Source organism: Labeo rohita, chromosome 7 (assembly GCF_022985175.1).
Source record: "Labeo rohita strain BAU-BD-2019 chromosome 7, IGBB_LRoh.1.0, whole genome shotgun sequence".
Lineage (NCBI taxonomy): Eukaryota > Metazoa > Chordata > Actinopteri > Cypriniformes > Cyprinidae > Labeo > Labeo rohita.
The window spans coordinates 8,191,975-8,219,974 of NC_066875.1; the positions used below are offsets into that span (position 1 = coordinate 8,191,975).

At 39.7% G+C, this 28,000-nt stretch overlaps 1 protein-coding gene across 1 annotated transcript; it reads left to right on the forward strand.

Annotated features, from left to right (window-relative positions):
- The first annotated feature begins 95 nt into the window (after positions 1–95).
- On the forward strand, positions 96–27,999 carry pkd1l2a (polycystic kidney disease 1 like 2a). The gene is made up of 41 exons (XM_051116009.1): positions 96–414; positions 2,591–2,749; positions 2,828–3,019; positions 4,493–4,603; positions 5,008–5,155; positions 5,402–5,628; positions 10,653–11,060; positions 11,230–11,345; positions 11,504–11,639; positions 11,910–12,090; positions 12,189–12,297; positions 13,619–13,751; positions 13,917–14,207; positions 14,312–14,457; positions 15,108–15,290; positions 15,374–15,511; positions 15,586–15,741; positions 15,825–15,949; positions 16,509–16,629; positions 19,079–19,210; positions 19,294–19,519; positions 19,609–19,799; positions 19,954–20,184; positions 20,294–20,395; positions 20,479–20,657; positions 20,773–20,919; positions 21,005–21,204; positions 21,514–21,758; positions 21,852–22,065; positions 22,429–22,883; positions 23,053–23,149; positions 23,237–23,377; positions 23,449–23,634; positions 24,920–25,250; positions 25,332–25,465; positions 25,545–25,672; positions 25,751–25,911; positions 26,014–26,224; positions 27,420–27,521; positions 27,615–27,746; positions 27,849–27,999. The coding sequence occupies exons 1-41, from the start codon at positions 96–98 to the stop codon at positions 27,972–27,974; spliced, it is 7,470 nt and encodes a 2,489-aa protein (XP_050971966.1). The 3' UTR covers positions 27,975–27,999.
- The last annotated feature ends 1 nt before the right edge of the window (position 28,000 follows it).

Consider the following 28,000-nt stretch of genomic DNA (forward strand, 5'->3'; position numbering starts at 1 on the left):
GTGACATCAGACTCTCATTTTGGGGGCGGACGTCAGTGGCCTTTAAATACAGAGGTCTCAGCCCTTTTCTGTTCATGTATAGGTGAAAGATGAAGATGAACAAACACACTCTCTACACTTTGTTCCTAATAGTGAGTTTTCATGTCATCTCAATCTGGAGTGATGATGAGGAGGTTCTTTTCTGTCCAGAGAACCAGCAGGCCTTTGAGAGCTCCTGCTATGAGTTTGTGGTGCTGCAGCGCAGTTTCCTCAGTGCTCAAGCTTGGTGTGAACGGGGTGGTGGGCATCTAGCCTTCATCCAGAATGAGGAAACCCAACAATTTCTCCAAAAACACCTGCAGCCGGAGCAGGACTGGTGGATAGGACTCGCTCCTGTCTCCACCAACCTCACTCTGGACTCTGCTGCCACAGAAGGTATGTTTATAAGTTTCCTTAACCTTAACTATAACTATGCCTCTAAAGAGAAGATGAAAGCTTTTTACTGTTTTACCAACATGTTTCTGGCTCTGGTGATTAAATAAAATATTACGTTTTATTTAGAAACCTAACTTGTTTTAATTAAAACTACCATTAAATACTTTGTATTGAATTGTATAAATAAATAGTCTGATGCTGCAAGGGACACAATGAGCGAAGCTGATTAAATAAATGGTAAATTATTCTACATATATATATCTAAATATGTAACCCTGCTTGTCAGTGATGCCTTATCAGAATCAGCTGACAAGACACTGACTGTTACAATGTCTTATCTCTCTTGTCAGCTGCATTTTATGCACAGATAAACTATTTTTCTATTACCTATATTGTAACATTACCACCATTATCAGCAGCTAATTTGTGTTATCTCTACAGAGCAGCAGGTTGTTAATGGTTCTGTGGCTTGACACCAATCTCCGGTTTTACAAAGACCTTTTCAGGCACATAAAAGCATCCTTTATTGCCATGTCTCCTTTTGTGTAAGATTTGCCTCTGTTTTTATGGATGGCTATCATAAGCACCAAGGCAAAGAGAATACAGTCTGTGCTCAACTGTTTGAATCCAGCACCTTAGTTAGATTATGTAGTAGAGTAGAAAGCTTGGTTATGGGAATAGTTTACAGGATGAGCAAAATTCAAGTACCTTTTAACACATACAGTTGAAGTCAAAAGTTTACATACAACTTGCAGAATCTGCAAAATGTCACTTACTTTAAATAAAATAAAAGAGATCAAACTACATGTTATAATTTTATTTAGTACTGACCTCAATAAGATATTTCACATAAAAGACATTTACATATAGTCCACAAGAGAAAATAATAGTTGAATTTATAAAAATGACCCTGTTGAAAAGTTTACATACCCTTGATTCTTAATACTGTGTTATTACCTGAATGATCCACAGCTGTGTTTTTTGGTTTAATGATAGTTGTTCATGAGTTTCTTGTTTGTCCTGAAGAGTTAAACTGTCCGCTGTTCTCTAGAAAAATCCTTCCGGCCCCACACATTCTTTGGTTTTTTACCATTCTTGTGTATTTGAACCCTTTCTAGCAATGACTTTATGATTTTGAGATTCATGTTTTCACATTGAAGATAACTGAGGGACTCATATGCAACTATTACAGAAGGTTCAAATGTTCACTGATGCTCCAGAAGGAAAAACGATGCATTAAGAGCCTGGGAATGAAAACTTTTGGAATTTAACAATCAGGGTAAATTAAACTTATTTTGTCTTCTGGGAAACATATAAGTATCTTCTTTAGTTTCTGAAGGACAGTACTAAACTAAAAAAAATGTGATATTTAGGCAAAATAAGAAAAATGTACACATCTTTATTCTGTTCAAAAGTTGTCACTCCCTGGCTCTTAATGCATGGTTTTTCCTTCTGGAGCATCAGTGAGTGTTCGAACCTACTCTAATAGTTGCATAGTTATCCTCAGTGTGAAAAGATGGTTCTCAAAATCATACAGTCATTGCTGTAAAGGGTTCAAATACACAAAAAAAAACTAATTTTTTGGGACCTGAACGATTCTTCTGAAAAACAGCGGGCAGTTTAACTGTTCAGGACAAACAAGGGACTCATGAACAACTATCACTAAACAAAAAAAACAAACAACAAAAATCACAGCTGTGGATCATTCAGATAACAACACAGTATTAAGAATCAAGTGTATGTAAACCTTTGAACAGTCATTTTTTTATAAATTCAACTATTATTTTCTCTTGTGGACTATATGTAAACGTGAAATATCTTATTCGGGTCAATACTAAATAAAAAATAACATGCATTTTGTATGATCTCTCTTATTTTGGAAAAATAATTAACATTTAGCAGATTCTCTGAGGTGCATGTAAACTTTTGACCTTAACTGTACATTTTGAATCATCTGATTCTGACACTAATACATTAACTGATCTTTAGCCATAATATAATTTGTGAGAAGTGTTTGAATTTGATTTACATAGTGAGAAAAACCATATGGCACTGCTACTGATATTGAAAGATGAAAATGTATTTTTACTCAAAATAGTTGCCTGATCATTTTTAATGATCTGAACAATAAAAAAACAGTTAACTGTTGTTTTATTTTGTTACTTTTTATTCTCAGGTCCCTTGTCCTGGTTGGATGGCTCGGATGTTAGTTATTCCAACTGGCTCCATGAGCCCTGGCTAAATGCATCCTGCAGCTACATCAGAAGAGATTCTGGATTTCAGTGGGAAACCACAACTAACTGTAGCCAGGAGCTCTTTTTCATCTGCGAATTTGGTTGGTCTCTTTCTTTATATAAAAAATACCTTTTTGATTTGGTTTGATTGGTTATAGTTGGTATTTGGTGTTTTTTAGAGTCTGGGCGCTCTTTAGCCTGCACTGATCATAATGCTACGCTTCAGTGTGGCTCTGGTCAAGTGATAGAGATTGATGACAGCTTCTACGGCAGGAAGACGGTGCATTACTGCAGGAGCAGCCACGCTCCCTCACATGCAATTCCACAGCAGGAGGAGTGCAGCTGGGTGGATATAGTAGATACTGTGTCAGGTACATCCAGTGCAACTTTCCCACTTTCACTCTAAATATATGACACTTTGCATGTGTTCTAAAGCATCTTAAAAATGCTTTAGATACCCGACTACCATTTTTTCAAGAGAACTGCTGTATGTTATTATAAATTATGTTGGATAAAATAAAGCTATAGTGAGCTAAAGTAGCTCAGTTTAAGCACATTAAATGTATATATCCCCCTTAAATTAGGTACTATCTAACAATTAAAATAATAAAATAATATAATTTTGACAAAATTAAAATATAATTAATTGTACTAATAGCTATTTGCAATACTTAACAAATAATACAAATAAAAATACCTTTTGGCTGCTTTGTACAGCATGATAGTTTTTATATTTTTTTTTCAAATACTGTTGTTGACTGCATTCAACCTTATTACCCAAGCATATAAACAAATATTTTTCAGTTGATGCTCCAGAAGTAAACACAATGCATTAAGCGCAGGGGGGTGAAAACTTTTGGAATTTGAAGATCAGGGTAAATTTCACTTATTTTTTCTTCTGGGAAACATGTAAGTATCTTCTGTAACTTCTGAAGGGCAGTACTAAACGAAAAAATGAAGATATTTGGGCAAAATCTTTCTCTTCAAAAGTTTATACCCCTGGTACTTAATGCAACGTTTTTCCTTCTGAAGCATCAGTGAGCGTTTGAACCTTCTGTAGTTGCAAATGAGTCCCTCAGTTGTCCTCAGTGTGAAAAGATGGATCTCAAAATCATACAGTCATTGTTGGAAAGGGTTCAAATACACAAAAATGCTGAAAAACCACACAATTTGTGGAACCTGAAGGATTTTTCTTAACTATTCTGGATGAACAAGGGACTCGTGAACAAATATCACAAAAAAAAAAAAAAAAAAAAAAAAAAACTGCTGTGGATCATATAGGTAACAGCACAGAATTAAGAATCAAGTGTATGTAAACTTTTGAACAGGGTCATTTTTATAAATTCAACTGTTATTTTCTCTTGTGGACTATATGTAAATGTCTTTTATGTGAAATATCTTATTCAGGTCAGTACTAAATAAAAAATAACATGCATTTTGAATGATCCCTCTAATTTGGTAAAATAATTAACATAAGTATGTATGTAAATAAGTGTGTATGTAAACGTTTGACAACTGTATATGCAAAAGTGTTTTATGCAACCAGTGTCAAACCTTTGCAGTGTATTATTAATGGGGAACATATGGCCTCTTTCTTTCATATAGGGCAATACAGCGCAAAAAGCTTCTTCACCATTTACAAAAGCATTTAAGAACTATCAGATTACATGCTTCTTAACTTTGAAAAGGAAATTATAACCAAACATGTGCTTAAGTTCAATATTTACAGAGGGATGGTTTATTTGAGCTTGTACAATTGTCTATTCAGCAGCATATAGTGATTAATGTTACAGATTATTTTCACAATGAATGTAAAACTATTCTGTTTCTTGTTTCCTGTTAAGAGCACTGCCACGGACTGCAGGTGTGTCAGGCTGCTGCTGATATTTCATCTTTTGGAGAGCCATGCCCTGTGCTGAGAAGCTATTTGTCAGTGGAATATCACTGCAAAGATGGTCAGAACACTTTTGTCCCAACCCAGTTTGACACATGATGTAACATTACTTTTTCCTTACATAAAAAACACATATCTGATAATGATAATTATGGTGCATTATTATCTCTTATATATTACACACTGTGGCCTTTAGACACTGTTTTTATTACCCTATTACGTGTCTGATTGCATGGGCTCATGTGTGTCTGTCAGCTTATCTGTTGCACAATTCTTCACATATTTAGACTTGTTGGTCAAAAGAAGTTACATAAGCACAAGGAAGTTGACCATATTTAAAAGTCGTATGGTTAATCCCCCAACATCTAATCTAATCTTGAACTTTTATTATTACTTTTTTTATTTAAATAATATTGACAACTTGAATTTAGGGTAATATTAACTCTCTACATTTCTTGTTATCAGCTCTTCATCTGCTGATGAGCAAGCTGGCTGCTGTCTTTGACAACATTACCATCACAGTGAAGTGGCTGCTGCATCCATTTCAAGGCAATCTCACGTGCACTCTGAATGCTGGGGATGGTCACGTCATTGATAATTACAGTCCAGAAGAGTGAGTGTTACCCTTCTGCATGTTACGCATGATAGATATTGATAATATTCTGTATATGTAAACCCTTGTGGAAAAAACAAATAAACAAAAAACGGAGTGTCTATTTACACTAAGTGCAATACTGAAGTTGCTAAAATAAATATATACTTTTAACACAAGTTCACTTTCAATACAATTAAGCATATGTTTTTTGTTTTTTTTTTTCACAAGGAAACTTTAATTATTGACTGTGAAAACTCTTTTTAGGATGGAGAATGTGGTGCATAAGTACAGCCACGCTGGAATGTACACTGTCATGGTGGAATGCAGTACTAGTGAATGGCATGTGAGCGCCTACAGAAGCATCACTATCCAGGAACCTCTCGGAGAGTTTGGGACTATAAAGTGCCACAGCATGAATCAATCCACAGACTATTCCAACTGCAAAGCACATTATAATAACCCTCTGAGAATCCAAGTAGAGTTAGATGCAGGTAAAAAAAAATGTTTTTTATTATTATTATTATTTCTCTCTGGAATCGATTCTCACGAAGAAAAGCACTTCCCCTGTAATTGTGAATTTGCTTCAACCTTTTCAAGCTTTATGATTGATTATATTAGGTGCAAGTGGTGTGTTTGTAAGAAACGCTAGTTAGATATGTAACTGTGGTTCTGTGAATTCCGGATGACCGCCAGAGGTGGTGCTAAGCACTAGTGGATAATCGTTGTGTCAGCTAGATAGGTCAAGAAAGAAATGCCAACAGAATCGCGTCATGACATAGACAGAGATTCAAGGATATAAACCACTGTAGCTCAATGCCCAGCCTCGGAATGCTTTCTTGTGCATTCCAAATTTTGAGGAACTCTGGCAGTCATCCGGAATTCACAGAACTATAGTTACTTACGTAACTAGCATTCTGTTTCATTCCTCCTGACCGCCAGAGGTGGTGCTAAGCACTAGTGGATGACACATACCAACACAGTCATGAGGAATGCCACCCACCTGCATTAAGGATGCTCCACAAGGAGAGGACCAGGCCCAAGATGAAGAGACAGCCCTAGTAAAGTGACAAGTAACACCCACTGGAAAGGTTGGTTAGAATGACTATACTCTAGCATTATCACCTTGACAATCCAGCGTGCTAGTCTTTGCTTAGACAAAGGAGCACCCTTGTGTACCTCACCATAACACACAAATAACTGATCCGTCTGTCCGAAAGAAGCAGAAACTTAACATAGCACCTTAAAGCTTGAACAGGACACATCAGATGAGACCTACCCCTGCCTGCATCGGAGGGAGAAAAAGGAGAGTGAAAAGTAGCCAGATGAATAGACTGGTTTACAAATTGAGTGGACAAGACGAGGAAGGAAGGCCAGATTAGGCAGAAGAATGATCCCAGAATCCTCTGGTAACCAGTGCAAGCACAATTCACTCACTGACAGGGCATGAAGCTCACCAACGCGTTTAGTGGAAGCAACAGAAAAGACACTTTCAAGGACAGCCACTTCATATCCACAACGTTCAATGATTCAAACTGTGATGTACAAAAAAATCTCTAGAACAAGCGGCAAGTCCCAAACAGGAAAGGGAGTAGAACGAACAGGCTTTAAACGTCTTGCTCCCTTTCGAAAATTACATACAAGGTTGTGAGACCCCAAGGATGCACCATCGACCAGTATAGATGTCAGCAATATAAACTTTTATGGTAGAAGCCGCCTTGTTGTCATCTAAGAGATGCTGCAAAAAACTCAATACTTTTGGCACAGTACAGTGAACTGGATCAAGTCCTTGATCCCCACACCAAAAAAATGAAAAAATCCTCCAACAAGCAGCATAATGCTGTCATGTTGAAGGAGCCCTAGTGTTACCAATAGTGCTCACAACTGCTGGCTCACAATCAGTTAACTGAGAAGTGAACCCACTGGCCAAACCCAAAACTGAAGACAAGCTGGATCTGGGTGCCCAACACGGCTGTTCAGCTGAGAAAGGAGGTCCTGTCTGATGGGAAGCTGCCACGTCTTGCCCTGTAGCAGACTCAGAAGAAGAGGAAACCATGGCCTGGCTGGTCAGCGAGGTGCCACTAAAAGCACCCTGTGTTTGGACAGGAATATTCGGTGTAGGGTCTCCCATAGAAGTGAAAAAGGAGGGAACGCATACAATAGGCAGTTCGACCACTAGTGAGCTAATGCATTCTGTCCCAGTGAGCTGGATGCCTCTGTCCTCGCAAACCACCAACGGCAATGCGTGGTTAGCTCCGAGGCAAATTGATCGATGTCTGCCTTGCCGAGCCATTGCCAAATCAGCTTCACCACATCCGGGTGAAGCCTCCATTTGCCCGGAAGCAGTAGATCCCTGGACAGAGCATCCGCCACTTGATTGTCTGATCCTGGAAGATAAACTGCCTTTAATGAAGCAGTTACTTGTAAAGACAAGAGATCTGGTGCCGTCCTCGTGATTCAAATGAAAGATTGTTGACGTGTTGTCGGACCAGACAAGTACATGGCAGCCTAACAGATTTGGTAAGAAGTATTGTAGCACTAGATATTGTAGCGCTTCAGTTTCAAGAACACTGATATGTTCTAAGGCCTCCTTTTTTGACCAGAAGCCACCAATCTTCCTCTGGTTCCATGTTGCCCCCTATCCTGTTAATGAAGTATCGGTTGTGATCACTTACCAGTGAGAAGGCACCACTCCTAGTGGCACTCCAGCCCTCAAAAATGTTACCTGTTTCCAGGGTTTCAGGGTCTAGCCCTAAGCTGTTGCTCCACCTCTGAAGAGGCATCAGAACATCTGAAGTGTGTTCAGGCACAATGTGCAGCTTGGTGAAGAGACAGAGATTTGAGAGCTGTGAGCCATGACTCTGTCAAAAACAGGTTCTCGGTAGCACCATAGGAATTCAAAACTGATATAACATACACACAGAAAGACCAGGCGCTGATAAAATCTTTGGATAGAACCGAAAGATTATAAGTGAGAGGAATCACACGTGAATTATTAAAGTTGCCTTCGAACAGTACTGCGGGGCAAACAAGAGCTTGTACAACGGCAAATAGTTGGCTCTTAATGTCTACGTCATGACATGACTCTGTTGATATTTCTTCCTCGACCTATCTAGCTGATGCAGCGATTATCCACTGGTGCTTAGCACCGCCTCTGGCTGTCAAGAGGAATGAAACAGAAGTGGACACAAGCAGAGTACGGCTGTTTCTAAAGCATGCAGTGCCATCTGCTATTAAAAACTAAGGTCAGAATCATTTTCACAAATCAATTTATTGTCGCACCCCTACAAAAAGCCATTCTAAAATTCAACACTACAAAGCTAGGTTGCCAAAGTGTTGCTACACAGTTGGTAGAGTGTTCCTATGCAATTTCTCAGGCATTTTGGTGCTCCAAGATATGGCATTTTATTGTTAAGCTAAAAGTTTACTTTTGACTTTGAAACAATAAGGCTGGACAATGTTGCCACCTTGTGGACAAATCTAGTAGGAAAAAGGTGCATGTGCTTAAGGTGCATGTATGGACGCTTTGGAAGCTTATCTCCCAAGTGGTCCTCACTATAGACCCAAATTGGTCAAATGGGTGGAGCTGGACTAGGTCAAACTCCACCCAATTGACCAATTTAGGTCTGACTCTGTGGTCCTAATGAGTGGAGCTTGACCTAGTTTTGTTTAGGGATAGGGTTATGGCAGGGAACCCTAAATCTGGCCCACAAGATCTAATTTCCTGCAGAGTCAGACACACCTGAGCATGCTAATCAATGTCTTCAGGATCATAAGAAAATCACTAAACTCTGCAGAGCATTGGCCCTCCAGGGCAAGATTTGAGGAACCCTGGTCTAGGGTTAGGGTGTAGTTGGACCTTCAAGCTCCACCCATCAAGCTCTAAATATTTTCACCATGGAATAAAAATATAAAGAATGTAAATTTTTATCTCACTTTTTTTCTTGCAATTGCAAGATGTAAACTCACAACTGCACAATTACATCTCACAATTATTCTTCTTTTTTTCAGAATTCCAAATTAATATCTTAGAATTCTTTTTCCTCAGAATTCTGTTTTTGTTGTTGCTTCCACCAATGAATAATAATAATAATAACTAGATGAGTTTTTATTGAGAACAAACTTTGAAGTTGGCTTGAGAAAGCCTAGCCTGAAAGTTCGAAGCAGTTGTAAAAGCTTGAAGTTTGAAGGTTTAGATTAGATAGATGTTGAAAATATATTACTAGCATGATTTAGCACACTGTTAACATGATTTACCTTATGGCTGGCATGTTTATAAGATGATTAGCATATTGTTATCATGTTGCTAGCATGTTTCTAGTATGATTTGCATTTTGTTAGCATGTTTTTAGCATGAATAGCATGTTGGTAGCATGTTTTTAGCATGAATAGCATGTTGGTAGCATGTTGCTAGCATTTTAACACAATTTAACATATTGTTAACATGAATGACAAAAACAGCTAAAACAAGCTGATTTAGTGTAAAAAAAAATTAACCAAATGACTCAGTAAAAAAAAGCTGAAATAAATATAAAATAAATAACACATAAAAACTACTCTTAGCTGGTTAAACTGAAAATAGCTGCTTTAAGCTTGGTTGGTCATTTAGCAGGTCTCCCAACTTGATCATCTAAGACCAGCCTGACCAGCTAAAAAGTAGACTAAATTACTTTAAATCCAGCCTGGGAGACCAGCCAAAGCAGTCAACCAGCTTAGGCTGGTTTTAACTTTTTTTTTCAGTCGGGAGTTGTTAAGCTTTGCTATAAAGCAATAGATAGCTTAAAACATCATATGTCTCTTTATGCAAATATTTTCACCCCCTTAATAAATGTCTAAGGTATTTTTGGTGGTTTTGATAGACTGGTTTATAAATCCTGTAAATCAGATCTAATAGTATTAATAGCAGATTAGTAAATTGGCTTTCTCCAGACAACTTAATAAAAGTAATTATGACTTTTGTTGGCACCAATAGCCTTGTGGTTAGTGCGTTGACATGCAGCGCAACTGTGCTCACGGCGACTTGAGTTCAGTTCCAGTTTTGATGATCCTGCTACCCTTTCTTTTCCCAGTGCTTTTCTGTCATCTCTCAACTGTCCTATCTAAAAAAAAGTGCATAAAAAGCCCATAAAAATAATTCTGACTTATTTCTTTTTTCCTTGGCATTTTTTTTTTTTTATGAGACTGTTTTGTTGTTTCCGGCACAGAATGATAAAAGATAATTGAAAAAATTCTTGAATTCTTGAATTCTTTTCACAAATGCAAGTTTATGTATTACAATTCATACCTATTTCTCACAACTGTGTGTATGCATACAGTATGCACATACTAGCCACTCGCACTGAACACATATCTTAGCATAAAAAACAATGAAGTATACTTTGGGATGAAGCCTAAAGGATTTTATTAACAGTATACTTAAAATGTCTACCCACCAGATGTCAGAAATATTTATAGTGATTTCAAAGGACATAACTTAAGTTTTAAAAATTGAAAAAATGTAAATGTTTACCTTTTCTAGGAACAAATGTAACATACAAAATTCAGCATGGAAATACAGAGCTGGCATCCACTTCCACTATCAGAGGGATCATTCCCCATAACATCACCATATCTCCAGATGTACAGCAGCAGCTAGGACCAGGATGCCACCAGCTTACTGTTGTGGCTCTTAATGGGGTGACAGCTGTAGATCGCTCCACCGTCATGGAGCTGTGCTTGGTGGAGCCAGTGGAAGGGCTCACAGTGGATGTGGAACCTGAACATGAGCAGTGTCCGGTCCATGCTCTCTATGTCAATGTGTCTCTGGCTCAAGGGGCTCCAGTGCAGCTGCATTTTCTGGTGTCTGGACCTAATCACACCTTTTCTGAGATGCATGAGATGCTGCATGGAAGTCCGCAAGTTTTCGTAATCTCAAACACAATAAAAGGTACTGCCGTTTACTTATTTAGACATACATTAGTGGGCCAAAAGTACGTGGACACTTACTTTCAAAAGCATGAGCATTAATAGGGTTTATTAATAGAGCATTAAAATGATCTTGCGTCTGGTCATAGCTTGGAGCTTCTTCAATGTGATTTTTATCTCTTATCATTTAGGCGAATTAAATGTTGTTGTCAGGGCAGAGAATTCCTTCTCAAGCATGGAAATGGATGGTGGAAACACAACAGTGTACTGTCACAATGAAACAGTGGCCCAACATGAAGAAGACGTGGTATGTGATCCAGAGTCTGTCATTATGAGCGCTTAGTACATGCTATGCTTTTAAATGTATTTCGGTAGGAATCAAAAGGATTCCACAGACGCTGTCAATAGAGTCTAACTTGTTTGAAAAAATGCAGCACATCCATTATACATCTGTTATTTCTTCAGATCAGTGAGGATGTGAGAACTGCCAGAGCCATTAATCTAAAGATCACTGTAGATCCAGAGGTCCCAGTCATCGGCACAACCAGCGTCAAGCTATATGTTGATGGATTAGAGGATGACAGTGCTATCTGGAAATGCAGTAAGTACCACTATTGCTGAATCACAAGTAATTTGTCATATTCAAGGAGGTCTGTAATACCTGGAGAAATTTAGTCAGAATACATGCATATTTTCTGAATAGGCGTCAGTGGAGAAAGATGTTTTTGTCAGAGTGTGTAGCTCTATCAATAGGCTCTAATGGAAAGATGCTAACCAGCCAAAAATTGTTGCTTTGGTTACACATAATCTAATTAACATTCCTTGCAGCACATAAGAAACTAGTGTTTTTTTCTTTCTCTTTTTTTTGTAGATGAAGCTTGCCCCTGTACTGATGAAGTGAAAAATAGAGAATATGAGATACCCGAAGCTTGTCTTCCACCAGTGTACAGTTTCTCGGTGTATACTGTATATACCAAGTCACATGGTGTCACACAGTTTGGAACCAGATGCATCACTGTCATTCCTAGAGAAAATATGAAGCTATCTGTTATGTAAGCATGTAACCAAATGCAATTTGTTCAAATTCTATATTCAGATCTGTTGTCATTTGTACTGATCCTGGTGCATACTTTATCTCCTTTCTTTTTAGCTGTTCCAATTGCAATCCAATGAACGTTGCTGACGGCGTTAAGCTACAGGTGCAGTGTGAAGGATGTCAGAAAATTGTTTGGTACTTTGAGAGCACAAAGGATTTTACTGTAAGTGTTTTTATGCTGTCTTATGATATGCCAGTCATTAAACCTGTGGCTTTAGGAAGATCTTTTAGTGTGCTTTCTGAAAATCAGTTTATCTTTGCATGTGAATACACTTCTTTTTAAACACAGTTCAGATCAAAAGTTTCAGAATCATTAAAAATGTTAATTATTTGACCAAAATAAGAGGGATCATACAAAATGCATGTTATTGTTTATTTACTACTGACCTGAATAAGATATTTCACATAAAAGATGTTTACATATAGTCCACAAGAGAAAATAATAGCTGAATTTATAAAAATGACCTGGTTCAAAAGTTTGCATCCCGTTGATTCTTAAAGCTGTGTTGTTACCTGAATGATCCACAGCTGTGTTTGTGTTCATGAATCCCTTGTTTGTCCTGAACTGCCCGCTGTTCTTCAGAAAAATCCATCAGGTCCCACAAATGTTTGGTTTTCCAGCATTTTTGTGTATTTAAACCCTTTCCAACAATAACTGTATGATTTTGAGATCCATTTCTTTCACACTAAGGACAACTGAGGGACTCATATGCAACTATTATGGAAGGTTCAAATGCTCACTGATGCTCCAGAAGGTAAACCATGCATTAAGAGCCAGGAGGTGAACACTTTTTGGTTACATTTTTCTTATTTTGCCTAATTATCATATTTTTTTTATTTAGTACTGCCCTTCAGAGGCTACAGAAGGTAGTTACATCCCAGAACAGAATAAAATAAAATAAGTTTATATAAGTAAAATAAATTTACTCTGATCTTTAAGTTCAAAACGTTTTAACCCTTAATGCATCCTGTTTCCTTCTGAAGCATCAGTGAGCGTTTGAACCTTCTGTATGCATATGAGTCCCTCAGTTGTCCTCAAAATCATACAGTCATTATTGGAAAGGGTTCAGATACACAAAAATGCTGGAGAACCAAAGAATTTGTGGGACCTGAAGGATTTTTTGAAGAACAGTAGGCAGTTTAACTGTTTAGGACAAACAAGGGACTCATGAACAACTATCACTAAACTAAAAAACACAGCTGTGGGTCATTCAGGTAAGAACACAGCATTAAGAATCAAGGGGAATTTTTGAACGGGGTTATTTTTATAAATTCAACTACTATTTTGTCTTGTGGACTATATTTAAACATATTTTATGTGAAATATCTTATTCAGGTCAGTACTAAATAAAAAATAACATGCATTTTGTATGATCCCTCTTATTTTGGTTAAATAATTACAATTTTTAATGATTCTGAAAGGGGGATGTAAACTTCTGACTGTATGACAATGTGTTTGTATCTAATACATTACCTTCTCACAGGATTCACTAAGCCGCTGTCACTCAGAGTCAGTGAAAAAGCCATTGATACAGAAAGCAGAGGGCAGCAGCACTTTTACCATAGAGAGTGATGCGCTACGAAAAGCAAAGCAGGATATCACAGTGGTGGTTTATGGTAATCCTAAATTGTACTATTTCTTCTGAAGCATAAATATAGACTGCCCTTAAAATGTGCTTGTGCACTGAAATCACACTTACAAATTACACTACAAATTACTTTATATCACATTAATAAAATGTAAGACCCTATAGCTGACTGATGCAATGTGTTTTCTCTTAGCCATCAAGGACAGCTTATCTGGATCTGCTAGATACACTGTTCCAATTGTTGATGCATCCAGTACTGAGGATTCATCAGTCCAGCCGCTTTTGCCAACTACTGTCTTTCCATCATCCCAAACTACTGACAAATCACTCAACTCTGCAACGCCCCCTATCGCCTTGAGCCCTCCCTCCTGCATCATTACTCCTCTTGTGGGTAATGTTCTCTCTCCCTTTAAGATCAGCTGCTCTGTTGATCCATCTTTTTGCAAACCCGGGTCCTGTATTTTCTGCCTTAAAACTGCCAGGGGTGAGAAACGCACATTTTTATTCTAATTTTGGTACTTCCTGATAAAGGTAAAATCAGCATATGTGTGTAAAGGTTAACTTCATGTACTTTGACCTGTTTTGCAGGTAATTACTTTTATTGTGGTGCCGAGTCCACAGTGGAGTCACTTTACCTCCCTCTGGGGGATAAACATAACAACTACAGTCTGATGGTGGATATCACTGTTAAAAACGCAGCAGGTGTTACGGCTGACACTGCTGTAACCGCTCGGGTTTGTAGTCAAGTTGATTAGTTTATGAGCATCTTTCCAAAAGCAAGTAAAAAAAAAACACACACACACACACTTCAGTTCAGTTCAGCTGAATTAATTAGACAGATGGTGGTTCATTCTCAGAAAGCTGTCCCACTTGTCTTTCAGAAATTGAATAAATCACTGCCAAATTTCAAGATCAGGCCCTTCACTTCAGGCCCAAAATAACAGATTTAACCACTAAACAATGAGCGACCAGTATATATGAATGGATCCGACTTTTATTAGGTGGTCTTTACTATATACTTGCATTTAAATTAATAATTTGATACAACGCATTTATTGCGTACGTACACTTTTTTACATTGTACTTATATTAAAAAGAATACCTGCATGTAATTACATTTATAATTACACTGTTGACCCATCCCTTACACTTTAACCCACCCTTAAATCTACCCACTAAACCTCTCCCTAACCTTACCCCTATTCCACCTCAGTAGAGCAAAGGTGTCATGCAATACAATACTAACACAAACATACACAAAAGTCGTAGTTGATGGTTTTTTAATATCGAGAATTGGACCTTAAATGAAGTGTGACCAAAGGATTGACAACCACGATAGAGTGACAGAATTGTGTAAATAAAATTGTTGTGCATCACATTACAGGTAAAGGACACCAGTAGTAATCACACAGTTGGAGATCTCCAGGCGCTGGTTTCCAACCAGGTGTCAAAGTTGCAGCAACAAGGTCGACTCACTGGGGCAGCGCTGGCACAGATGTTCCAGTCTGTGTCCGACAGACTGAATGATGCATTACCTGAAGGACAGCATGACAGTGTCAAAAAACAGGTAGTCTATAGAGAATATGCACATTCAGGTTTATATGTTTTATATACCCATCTATTAAGCAAATATGCCTCTTCTAATTTAAGCTGAGACAACAGATGTTGTTGAGTTTAAGCGCTGCCACGAATTCCTTCCCGCCAAAGAATCCAGCAGAGGTGCAGATGAGTGCTAATGTGGTTGTAGGCCTTACCACTCAGGGTCATGAGCTGACAGACACTGCTCAGGTATTTCTTGAACCCTCCAGATGAATTTGGATGGTAGTAATACATCTCTCCTAATTAATTCATCCTGTCTACAGTTACAGGCTAGTTATTTGCTAGCAAACCTCAGTAAGTCCTTGGTCTCCTTGACGCATTCTGGTAAGAAGTTCTCTGAGCAGATACTGCAAGCATCCACACCGATTATTGACGCTGTCAGTAACATCTTCAAAGTTTCTTCCAGTACTTCTAAGCAGGTACATCACAACACTCAAGCCCTGCTCCAAATTCTGATTCAAAAACCATCATTCTTGACACTTTTTTCATTCCCCTGCTACAGAATGAGGTCTCCAATCGTTTACTAAATACTGTGGACAATGTTCAGAGTGCCTTGTTGGTTGGAAAAAAGGTGAACCAGGAGCCCACCATACTCAGGACTTCTGTTTTTGGTTTATATGTGAACAGGTAAACAAATAACGATGGAAGGTCAAAGTACTTGTCTTAAATCATAAATGTAAAACCCATAATGTAACATATTTTGTATTTTGAAACATTTTTTGTATGCATATCACAGTGTAGTACAGAAACTGTATTTTTTCAAAACAGAATATTCTAAGAGAAAAATGGGTTGAGAGGTTGAAGGGTGGGTAGGGGATTAAAAGTTAAGGCCCCATGAAATGACTTGATTAATTTTTAACACATTTTCTATTGAAACAAGAAGCCAGTAGCCTATAATTTACATCATGACTAGCAAAATGACAATTTTCTACTTGCTGTTGCTAGTCAGAAGCAGGCAGAAATTATATTTTAGATGGGGTGAACATTCTCATTCTAGAGACCATTTTTTTTAGATCCCCCTTTGCAAAAGATAATTTGGTACATTTTACTGGAAGAGAAAAAGTTTATTTGTGCACAAGCACATAGACAGCCTCAAACTGAACTAAAAGGCAAAACTCATTTTTCTTTTAATGGGGTCTATATTTTGCAGCCTAAGCAATAAAATGATTCTGCTGTACTCTTTCAGAATATCATCGGATGGTATTCAAAAACAGCCCTTTAGCATTCAGCAGAACAGCTCTGCCAGTTTTATCCTCCCGTCTTTGGGCCCAAATGTTCTGTTTCCTGATGAACCAGTAGATGTGCGGGTGAGTTGAGTGACAATTTAACCTTTCTTTGTCTACAGGAAGTTTGATTAGTTGATGAGCCCATAATTTAGATCTAATTTACATTAATTGATTCAGCAGACATCTTTATGCAAAGTGATTAATAAATGTGATTCATTTTGAACCAAGTGAAGCATGAAGCGCTTTGGGGAAACTCCTTTTTAAGAAGCATGAGCTAACAATGGGATTTAGGTTCCAGGTTCCAAAACAGGGGTCTATATAACTAAGACCTTTCTACTCATAAGGGGATCAGGGAGATTTACTATCTACTATCCAGCAGGATGGTCTCTCTTTGTATGATTCGGACAACACTTTAAAGGGGTGCCATTTAGAGCAGGTTTACATTTAGGTTCCAGGTCAGCACAGTATGAAGACAAGGCGGATTCAATCTCCATGCTCCCTTCAGGAATTTAATGACAAGGTTGTTTTTGCTGACTGACTGGCTAGCCACGAGAGTGTGATTTGCTGTGATGGCTGCCCCATATACTTTGAGCGTAAAAACGGTTCACCCCTTGTCCAACAGCTCTTGCAGAAAGGTTAGAATGGACATGGTTAGAATGGAAAGGTTACAATAGTTCATTCTGGACTGCACTCCAGTAAGAAAACACGGACCACTTAAGGGCATAGAGTCATCTTGTAGATAGGGCCCTAACCTCCAAAAGATTGTTAGTTTAGTAAAGGAGGGGCCACACATGAAGGCTCCACAGCTCAGGCCAGGGATGCCAGATCATGCCTCTCACTTGAGAGAGGAGGTCCTTCCTCAGTGGAATTGGCCAAAGGGCAACTGACAGCAGCTGAATCACCTCCGGGGAACCACATCTGGTTCCTCCAGATGGGGCCACCAGGAGGACCTAGCATCAGAATCCCCTGACTCATCTGATGACCTGAAGGAACAGGGCATATGGAGGGAGGGCATATAGATGAACGCTGGAACATTTGTGGGCCAGAGCATCTTGCTCCTTCGAAAAATAAGTTTAGGTGAAGAGGTCCACCTCTGCCCTCTCAAAAACTTACCAAATCATCTAAACCACTTGGGGGTGTAGCCTTCATTCCCCTGGAGATGCATTGGCTTGGGACAGCATGTCCACTCCTTGGTTCAGTCTGCCCTTGAGGCAAAAACATCCTAGGCACTAAGCATGGGATGAGACATGGGTTTTGAGCCAAAACTGGAGGGGCTGCATGTGAATTTAGACCAGCGGAATCATAGAGGTGGCCAACATAAGGCCTGGGCATCCTCTGGAAAACTTTGCAGGGCTGAGAAGTCCCCAGTGTAAATAATGCCGCCAGCTGCGAAATTTTGAGAGAGTGTTCTAATAAGACCCAGGCCCGCATCTAGGCTGAATCGATAACTGTTCCCGAGAAGACACCACACAGGCTGGAAGACAGAGAGCTCTTGGCTGAGCTAAACTGATTTTGAGGCCAAGGCGCTCCAGGTGGCTGAGCACCAGCAGCCTGTGAGCAACAAGTTCCTGCTTCGATCTGGCGAACACAAGCCAATTGTCAAGGTAATTCATAATGCAAATTCTCATCTGTCTCAGAGAAGAAAAAGCCACTTCCACGCACTTTGTAAAAGTGTACCGGGCCAGAGACAGTCCGAAAGGCAGGATTGATATGCCACCCCCTCAAATGCGAATCTCAAAAACGCTCTGTGATGTTCATTTTTTTGACTACCCAGCACTGGAAGGAACATACGAAATAGTAAAAACAGAATTTCTTTTAAAGAGTCAACATCAGCAGGACACAGTTGGGTGCTCAAGGAAAATGTATTTTTGTATTTTAGCTGTTTCTTGAATTTTTAAAGAAGTTTGGTTATCCAATAAGGAAAAGTAATTGTGAATGTTCGGGGAAGTGATTTTGTGCCTGTTTGAGATAGTATCACAAGGTACACTCACTCACTGACCTCAGGCTTCTGTAGGGGTTTGTAAATTTGTAAGAGGGAGTAGAGGTAAGGTGCCAAGTATCAGTGTTGAACCAGCAGCCAGTGAAGAGAGATGTAACATGGGCTCTCTTGGACTCATTATTCATTACAATAGTCTAGTCTAGAATTTACAAGGTCATGGATGAAGATTTGATGAAATTGTGCTGAACTGTTGGACTGGCTGGGAAAACAACTCTTTGCAAGGTTGAGATGGAGGTGATGTTCTTTCATTCATGCCAAGATTGTGTGCCAAGCAGGCCAAGATCCACACAGCTACCATGGAATCATCTGGCTGTAATGAAAACTAGAGTTGCATATTATCAGCGTAGCAGTGGTAGGCAAAACCAAGTATCCCTGTGAGTATATATGGAGATATGGATGTAGTATATATGGAAAAGAGGATGTGTGCTTTGCACACCTCTGTCATCAAGGCAACCTTGAAAGACCTTCTTGTGAGGTAAGATTCAAAGATTGGATTTCTTTAATGCTAATTTACTTTTGCACCTATCACAGATGACAAGTTTTGGGATAAATCCATTCTCATGGCATGAGGGTGAGCATATCAGTGGATCTGTTGGGTCTCTCTCTCTTACCAAAATGAATGGCTCTGTGATACCAGTGGCAAACCTCACTGAGGAGATTGAGGTAAAATGAGATTTTCAACAATAAAAGCAGAAATCTTGGCTACTGTGAACATTCAGAACTTACTCATCTTCTTCATTTCCTAGATTCTCTTACCAAGGACAGAGGTGGCAGAGGTTAACCAAACTCTTCTGGAACTGGCAAACTTCAGCACTGTGGTCATTAATGTGACTGCACCCAATATATCTCTGGTTTTCAAGTTACACCCCTCAGAGGAGACACCTCTGCAGTTGTTCCTGGGTTTTCAGGATTACCCTAACGATACAAATTATGAGGCTCAGATCCAGTTACCTCAAGATGGTGACTCTGAAGGTTATTAACAAATATAAACACTTCATTAGAATTTTGAAATACTTTTTGCAAGAGATTGAAAAGTATTCTGTTATATTTGTGTGATGCAGAGGAGAGGTACACATGGGTGCTTAACCCTATGGAGATGACAGTAGAAGTAGGTGTTTACTACCTTCTGGTGAGGCCTGTTGTTGGTGCAGGGGTGCATTCGACAAATGTCTCAGTTTTCATCACAACCATTGCTGCACACTGTTTGTACTGGGATGAGACAAAAGGCAACTGGAGTGGTGATGGCTGTAGGGTAAGTCAAACAATTAACCTCTTTTAAGGCCTGTTCATGCTGACAGTGATATTATTACTGAAGTCATTCTCAATATAATTGCTCCTTTAAACTGAATAAGCCTGTAATTTATACAGAGGACCTCATGGTTAGAGCCTTACATTTTTTATTTTAGGTTGGCCCTCGTACTACAGCATTGGTTACTCAATGCCTGTGTACCCATTTGACCTTTTTTGGAAGCTCTTTCTTCGTCATGCCCAACGTAGTTGATGTGTCCCGCACTGCTGAACTCTTTGCCACCTTCGTCAACAACCCAGTGGTGGTGTGTTTTGTAGGCGCCATCATCCTGGCTTACTTGTTGGTTGTGATATGGGCACGAAGAAAGGACATTCAGGATGCAGTCAAGGTTTTGCTTTTAGAATTCTGGTCAAATCTGAGATAATTCCAAATCTTGTTTTAAACAAAAAAAGCAAAACTTCCTTGTTTAATTTTGATGTTAAATTGCCTATTTGAAGGTGAAGGTCACAGTACTTGAGGACAATGATCCCTTAGCCGAATATCGTTACTTGTTGAGTATCAACACAGGGCATCGTCGTGGGGCCTCCACCTCTTCTCAGGTAAGTATCATTCAGCTTTAGTTCCAGCATTTTGTCAGGAACACCACTGAGCCATTCCTAACACTGCCAAAAAATTGCTCCAGGTGACAGTGACTCTACAGGGCACAGAGGGAGAAAGTGAACCTCATCATGTGACTGACCCTGAAAAGCCAGTGTTTGAAAGAGGAGGACTGGACATGTTTTTGCTGACCACTCCCTGCTCACTGGGAGAGCTACAAAGTATCAGGCTGTGGCATGACAATTCAGGACAGCATCCTGCTTGGTAAAATGAATAGAAATATTTCACACAGTACTTTGTCAGATTTCTTGAAGGCATGTTGTTTTTTGTGTATGTAATTTCATTACTTTCTTTATGTGACCCTTTGGAATTGTCACAGGTATGTTAACAAGATAATGGTACAGGACCTGGAGACTGGGCAGAAGTGGCACTTCCTTTGCAACTCGTGGTTGTCCATAGACTTGGGAGAATGCACACTAGATAAAGTTTTCCCTGTAGCAACAGAGATGGACTTGAAAAGGTTTAGGTATGTAGCTGACAGCTGGTAAGAAAATGATATATCTGTGTTTTCTCATTAACGTTTCATTCATTGTCAAATTCAAACGTTACAGTAATTTGTTCTTCATGAAGACTGCAAAAGATTTCCGTGATGGTCACATCTGGTTCTCTGTAATCAGCCGTCCCCCAAGTAGTAATTTTACACGAGTGCAGCGTGTCTCCTGCTGTTTTTCTCTGCTGCTCTGCACCATGTTGACAAGCATCATGTTCTGGGGTATCCCATCAGACCCCTCAGAGCAGACCATGGACCTGGGTATGATCAATAAAACATTAATCTAACAATAGTTTACATCAACTTGGCTTCAGCTCTTATCAGAAAACTAAAACATGTCCATCCCTATTCAGGCTTTCCATTCAGATAATCATTATTTAGTCCGTACTACATGTACTACAGGATATTGTACTCAAACATGGCTTGCTAAAGTCGGACTTCAGTCTGACTTTTGTCACATAGTGACAATTACGTTCCATGCCATCTGTTAGCTCTTAGCGCTTGAATCACATACATATTTAAATATTTACATTCATACTAATGTGATTTCTATCCTTTCATGGGCTACAGGTCAGATTGAGTTCACCTGGCAGCAGGTCATGATTGGGATCCAAAGTTCCATTATCATGTTTCCTATCAATCTCCTCATTGTGAGCATCTTCAGAAATGCTCGACCAAGAGAGCAAAAGTCTGAATCATCTTCAAAGCAACAGTCTAAGACAGATCCCAAAAAGCAAGGAAAAACAGGACGTGTGTCTCCGGATCAGACTTCACACAGTGATCACAAGGAAATCACACCTGACACTGTGATAAAGGCAAGTCCTTCTCTAAGACATTGGCCTAGAATATTTACATCTCTGCATCATAACTGATGCAGTATTATGACTTTTTTTATAATATCTTTTCAGGACATCAAACGGATAGCACAGTCACTCTATAAGGTCATGAGAAGACCTGTTCCCAGGATGGAACTGGACTCCACCAAAGCAGATATCAACAAAATGCTGTCACTGGTTGAAGAGATAATTCGTCAACACAATCGAGTTGGAAATGAGTTTTACTCTGACTCTTCTAAAAAGGAGCAAAGTTTCGCCGCTTCCTTGGAATGTGTAAACCTGAAAGGTGAGTCCATGGACATGGACAATTCAGAACTTCAGATTCTCCCACCTCATACTTTAGAATAACCACTGGAACTTCTGGTTGGTTTGGAATCGATCAACCCAACTTCAATGAGAAGTGTCCTTTGAAGTAATATCCAGGATGGTGGAACTAAAGCAATGTTCCATTAGCTAAGTGGAAGTGGGAGAATTTGAGTTCTAGTTGTCTGAAATGCAGTATGGTTGGAATGCTTTGAGATCAGAAGTGTATATTTTAAACTTGAGTACTCCCACCTCCAACTTTGAATGGAGTGCAGCATGCTTTTAATATTTATAGCATAATTATGTATCTATATGAAACAATACCATTGTTTTGTTCCTATCACAGAAACAACTTTTTGTGAGAGCTCAGAGAGAAATGAAAAACACAGCACCTACAGCCAGTATCTCTACAAACAACTGCAAAATGTGGAGAGAGAGCTGAGACTGCTGGGGCCTTCATCCTTCTTTAAGCCAGACAGCTACAACCAGGCTGTACTGCAGGTCCAAGGCATGAAGAACCTGCTTGAACCTCATGTCTCCTCCTGTTCTGTCAGTGGTCTACATACCCGTAGCTCCAGCCCCATAGAGGGAAGCAGTGGAAACAGCAAAAAGTGTTGTCAGAAAGGCTTGCCCTGGTGGTTTGTGTTCGTTGGTTGGTTTCTTGTTTTAGCCACCAGTGGTGTTTCGGCATACTTCACTATGATGTATGGGTTGACCTATGGGAAAGAGCGCTCCATCAGCTGGCTCATCTCAATGGTGGTGTCATTCTTTGAAAGCCTCTTCATCACCCAGCCTGTAAAAGTAAGAGATGGTGTTAAAAAGACAATTCATGTGACCTTCCTTTTTGTATTTTATGATTGTATATTTATCTGTACTGTACATTACCACTTCTTGTTCGGTTTGTAGTTACTTGACATTGTCCGCTAGATGTTTTGTTGAGAACTGGACTTGTTTGTATTGGTTTCTTTAGGTACTGGGTTTTGCAGTTTTCTTTGCTTTGGTACTCAAAACTGTTGATCAAGAAGATTATGGAGATGTTCCGATTGATGGGACTCTACCCAACGCAGGTAATGAGACCATCAGCAAAACAAGTGAATTTCTAGCATCTTATTTGATAATCAGAATACAGCTTCAACTGAAACGTCTGTCCACAGATGATCCTGATGCAATCAGAATTGCCAGGAGAGACAGCACATGTAGTTTCTATCAGCCTCCTCCTCCCACTGATATAGAAAAGATGAGAAACAACATGATCAAGGAGCAAAAAGTTTTTGCACTCATCCGAGAGATTCTCAGTAAGAAGGTCATCTTTTCTCTTTCATTAATGGAAAGATGAGCTTGTTTGACACAAACATTTACGTTGCAGTTTATGTGGGATTCCTGTGGATGCTTCTCTTGGTTGCATATGGTCAGCGAGATCCAAATGCATACTACCTCACTCATCACATCCGGCAGAGTTTTAGCAATGGCATTTCAGAGACTATGAACCACAAGGATATATTAAACTGGGCAAAATCCTCCTTGCTCAGTAATCTGTTCGGGCAATACCCAGGTATTCTTTCAATATGTATGGTCTACATCAAGGCTCTCCAAACCTTGGTCCTGGAGGTCCGGTGTCCTGCAGAGTTTAGCTCCAACTTGCCTCGATCCACCTGACTGGAAGTTTCTAGTATAGTCTAGTACAGGGGTTTTCAAACCTGTCCTGGAGGCCTCCCTGCCCTGCACCCTTATCAGACACACCCAATTCAGGTCTTGCAGTCTCTACAAATGAGCTGATGAGTTGAATCAGGTGTGTTAGATGAGGGAGACATACAAAATGTGCAGGGCAGGGGGGCCTCCAGGACAGGTTTGAAAACTCCTGGCCTAGTAAGACCTTAATTGGCTGATTCAAGGGTGTTTAATTAGGGTTGGAGCTAAACTCTGCAGGACACCGGCCCTCCAGGACCAAGTTTGGAGACCCCTGGTCTACATCAGGAGTGTCCAATCCTGTTCCTGGAAGGCCACTCTCCTGCAAAGTATAGCTCCAACCCCAATTAAACACACCTGAAACAGCTGATCAACATCTTACTAGGCAAGCTGAGAACATCATGGCAGGCGTGCTGAGGCAAGTTGGAGCTAAACTTTGCAAGACAGTGGCCCTCCAGGTCCAAGTTTGGACACCCATGGTCTACATCAGGGCTTACCAGACACGGTCCTAGAGGTCTGGTGTCCTGCAGAGTTTAGCTCCAACTTGCCTCAACCCACCTGCCTGGATATTTTTAGTATGCTTAGTGAGACCTTAATAAAGAAAGATTCAGGTGTGTTTAATTAGGGTTGGAGCTAAACTCCGGCCCTTTAGGACCGAGTCTGGAGACCCCTGATCTACAACAGGATTGTCCAATCCTTTTCCTGGATGGCCACTCTCCTGCAATGTATAGCTCCAACCCCAATTTAACACACCTGAAACAGATGATCAACGTCTAACTAGGCAAGCTGGAAACATCCAGGCAGGTGTGTTGAGGCAAGTTGGAGCTGAACTTTGCAGGACACCGGCCCTTCAGGACCGAGTTTGGAGACCCCTGGAGTTCACAGGAGTGCCCAATCCTGTTCCTGGAAGGCCATTTTTCTGCAAAGTATAGCTCCAACCCCAATTAAACACACCTGAAACAGCTGATCAATGTCTTACTAGGCATCCAGGCAGGCGTGTTAAGGCAAGCTGGAGCTGAACTCTGCAGGACAGTGGCCTCCAGGTCCAAGTTTGGACACCCATGGTCTACGTTGTCTACTCGTTCAAAGTTAAAAATTGCTTGTTTTTGTACCGACAGATCTAAATGTACCTTGTTGTGTTACTTTTTCAGGCTTCATAACAGATGGAAACTCAAAACTTGTTGGCAACGCTCGACTTCGCCAAGTTAGGGTAAAAAAAGACTCTTGTAAAATTGCCAAGACCGTGCAGTACTCTGTTCCTGACTGCCATGCCCCATACTCCTGGGAAGCGGAGGACATGGGGTCCTACAGTCCAGGCTGGAACCGGACTAAAAATGTGAATGGCTCTAAGACTGTACTGACACCTTGGCACTACCAAACACAGGCCAAACTTCGGGCCAACCCTGTTTGGGGTGGTCTGGCCCTTTATAAGGGTGGAGGGTATGTGGTGGAACTAGGTCCGGATCAAAAGAATGCAAGCAGGTAGAATAATGTGTAACGATATATAATGTAGTTTCAACAGTAGAAGTTGCAACAGTTAATGTGTCCTTTCCCGTCCTACAGTCTTCTTCAGTATCTTTTTAACAACATCTGGCTGGATGTGTATACACGGGCTGTCTTTGTGGAGTTCACAGTTTATAATGCGAATGTGAACCTCTTCTGCATTGTGACTCTCATATTTGAGACCACAGGAGTGGGTAAGGCATCTCCTCTTGATATTCTTAAAAGTTATTCATGTTGTCAAAGGTCAGACTCATGGTAATTTTGTTTTTGCAGGAGCATTCCAATATCGTAGTGAGGTGCGGACTGTCCATCTTTATCAGTCCACTGGTGGCTTTCATGTATTTGTTATGGCATCAGAGGCCATCTATTTCCTCTTCATTCTCTACTACATGTTTGTGCAGGTCTGCATGGAACATTAAAATAAAATTGTGTAACTGCATCAGTGGAGCAATAATTCACAGTATCTTTGGATTTAACAGGGCAAACTGATGAAGCAGCAGAAATGGGCATATTTCAGAAGCAAATGGAATGTTTTAGAGTTGGCAATTATCATTCTAAGCTGGAGTGCATTATCTGTGTTTGTCAAGAGGACAATATTGGGTAACCGAGACATTGAGTACTACCAAAATAACAAAGACATGTAAGTGAATCAATCATCATGTTCGGAATGGAATACTAGACTTCTGCTTACTGCTCAATAAAGTATACACTTTATATTTTAATACAACTATTTCTCTAACAGGTTTGCTAGTTTCAATGAGACTGCCACTGCAGATGCTGTACTGGGCTATCTGATAGCCTTCTTAGTTCTGCTGGCCACCATAAAGCTATGGCATCTGCTGAGACTCAACCCCAAGCTACACATGATCACCTCTACACTGCAGCGTGCATGGACAGATATTTCTGGTTTCATTGTGGTCATGACTATCATGTTTTTGGCCTATTCCATTGCTGTGAGTATGGAAACGTTCTTTAACATAAAGGGTTAAGGGTTAATACCTAGAGAGCCACAGTCCTGAAGAGTTTAGTCTTAACCCTGTTCCAACAATAAATGAATATTTAATTGCTGCAATCTCTCTCTTTCAGCTTGCTGCCATTCTTGTTAGGGGTATCCAAAGCAGAATAATTTGCACAGCCAATTTGGCACATTTTATGCCAGATGCTAATTACTGCAATACTAATTTTCCCTAAAAATTACAGAAAAGTGGAAGACATTGTGAATAACACACATTTACACAAAATTCTTTTTTTAGTTCAACTGTCAAAGATTTGAATGAAAAGGATTGTGGGATACTGTAGGTAGTGACGCATACATCTATTTTGCTGTCAGCAAATGAAGGGATCTTAGTAGACGGCATGTGAGACAGTAATTGGATTCAGAGGCCTTGTTGCCTCTGTATGCTACTTGCAGAGACAGCATGTTTCAGCTTTTGGACACAACCAACTAATCCTGGAGGACTTAGCTGGAAGACTGTGACCCACCTGAAGCTGGGTTTGGCCTATAAGCCCCTGCAGGAATATAGTAGTCTAGTGCTTAATCCTGTTACTGGAGATCTACCTACCTGCAGAGTTCAGTTCCAATCCTGCTCCAACACACCTATCTGTAATTATCACGTGCTTCTGAAGATTGGAGCTGAATTGCAGGAAGGTAGATCTCCAGGAACAGATTTGTACGCCCTTGACCTAGGCACTATTCTTCTTAAAGGGATATTTCACCCAAAAATAAAAATTCTGTCTTTAATTACTCACCATCATATTGTTCCAAACCTGTAAGACCTTCGTTTATCTTCAGAATACAAATTTAGAAAATTTTGGTGAAATGTAGGCCCTGCCTAGACAGCAATACAGTTACCACATTCAAGACCCAGAGAGGTCTATGGAGGGTCAGAAAGCTATAGGATTGCATCAAAAATATCTTAATTTGTGTTCCGAAGATGAATGAAGGTCTTGTAGATTTGGAACGGCATGCTGGTGAGTAATTAATGAAAGAATTTTCATTTTTTGGCGGACTCTCCCTTTAAGTCAATAACATGAGGAACATGCTGAAACGCATGCTATTTGCTGGAAATCTTGATTGCCACCATAGATTGCACATATTCAATTTGCATTTACATTTGTCTGAAAGTTTACAATTTTGTGTCTCATTAGTGCAATTTGATGTACGGTTGGAGGCTCTACTCATACAGAACTCTGCTTGAGGCAGCACAGACCATTATTTGCTTACAACTGGGTATCTTTAACTATGATGAGGTAAAAAATAAAGACCTGAAATGGAAATCGTATTCACTGTTAATGTGTTTAAGAACTTGCATTGCCTATTGTATTGTCTCCTTCTGTCTACAGGTTTTGGATTACAATCCGGTTCTGGGAGCTTTCCTGATCGGATCCTGCATTATCTTTATGACATTTGTAGTTCTCAACCTCTTTATATCCGTAATTTTGGTGGCTTTCAATGAAGAGCAACTTCATCCCACTGTAAATCTCTCATAATCAATGAATCCACTGATATGCCAAAATGAGCTTTCACCTTAATAAATTAGTTAATTATTATAATTATGTTAATCTCTTTTCCTGCAGCCTTCTGAAGAAGAGGAGATCGTAGACCTGATGCTGATGAAGATCTGCAGTCTTCTTGGCATCAAGTGCAAGAAAAAACTAATTGATGCGGATGCTTCTATGACTACAGCCTCAGTCATTTCATAGAAATGATGCTCGTCTTATAACCATGT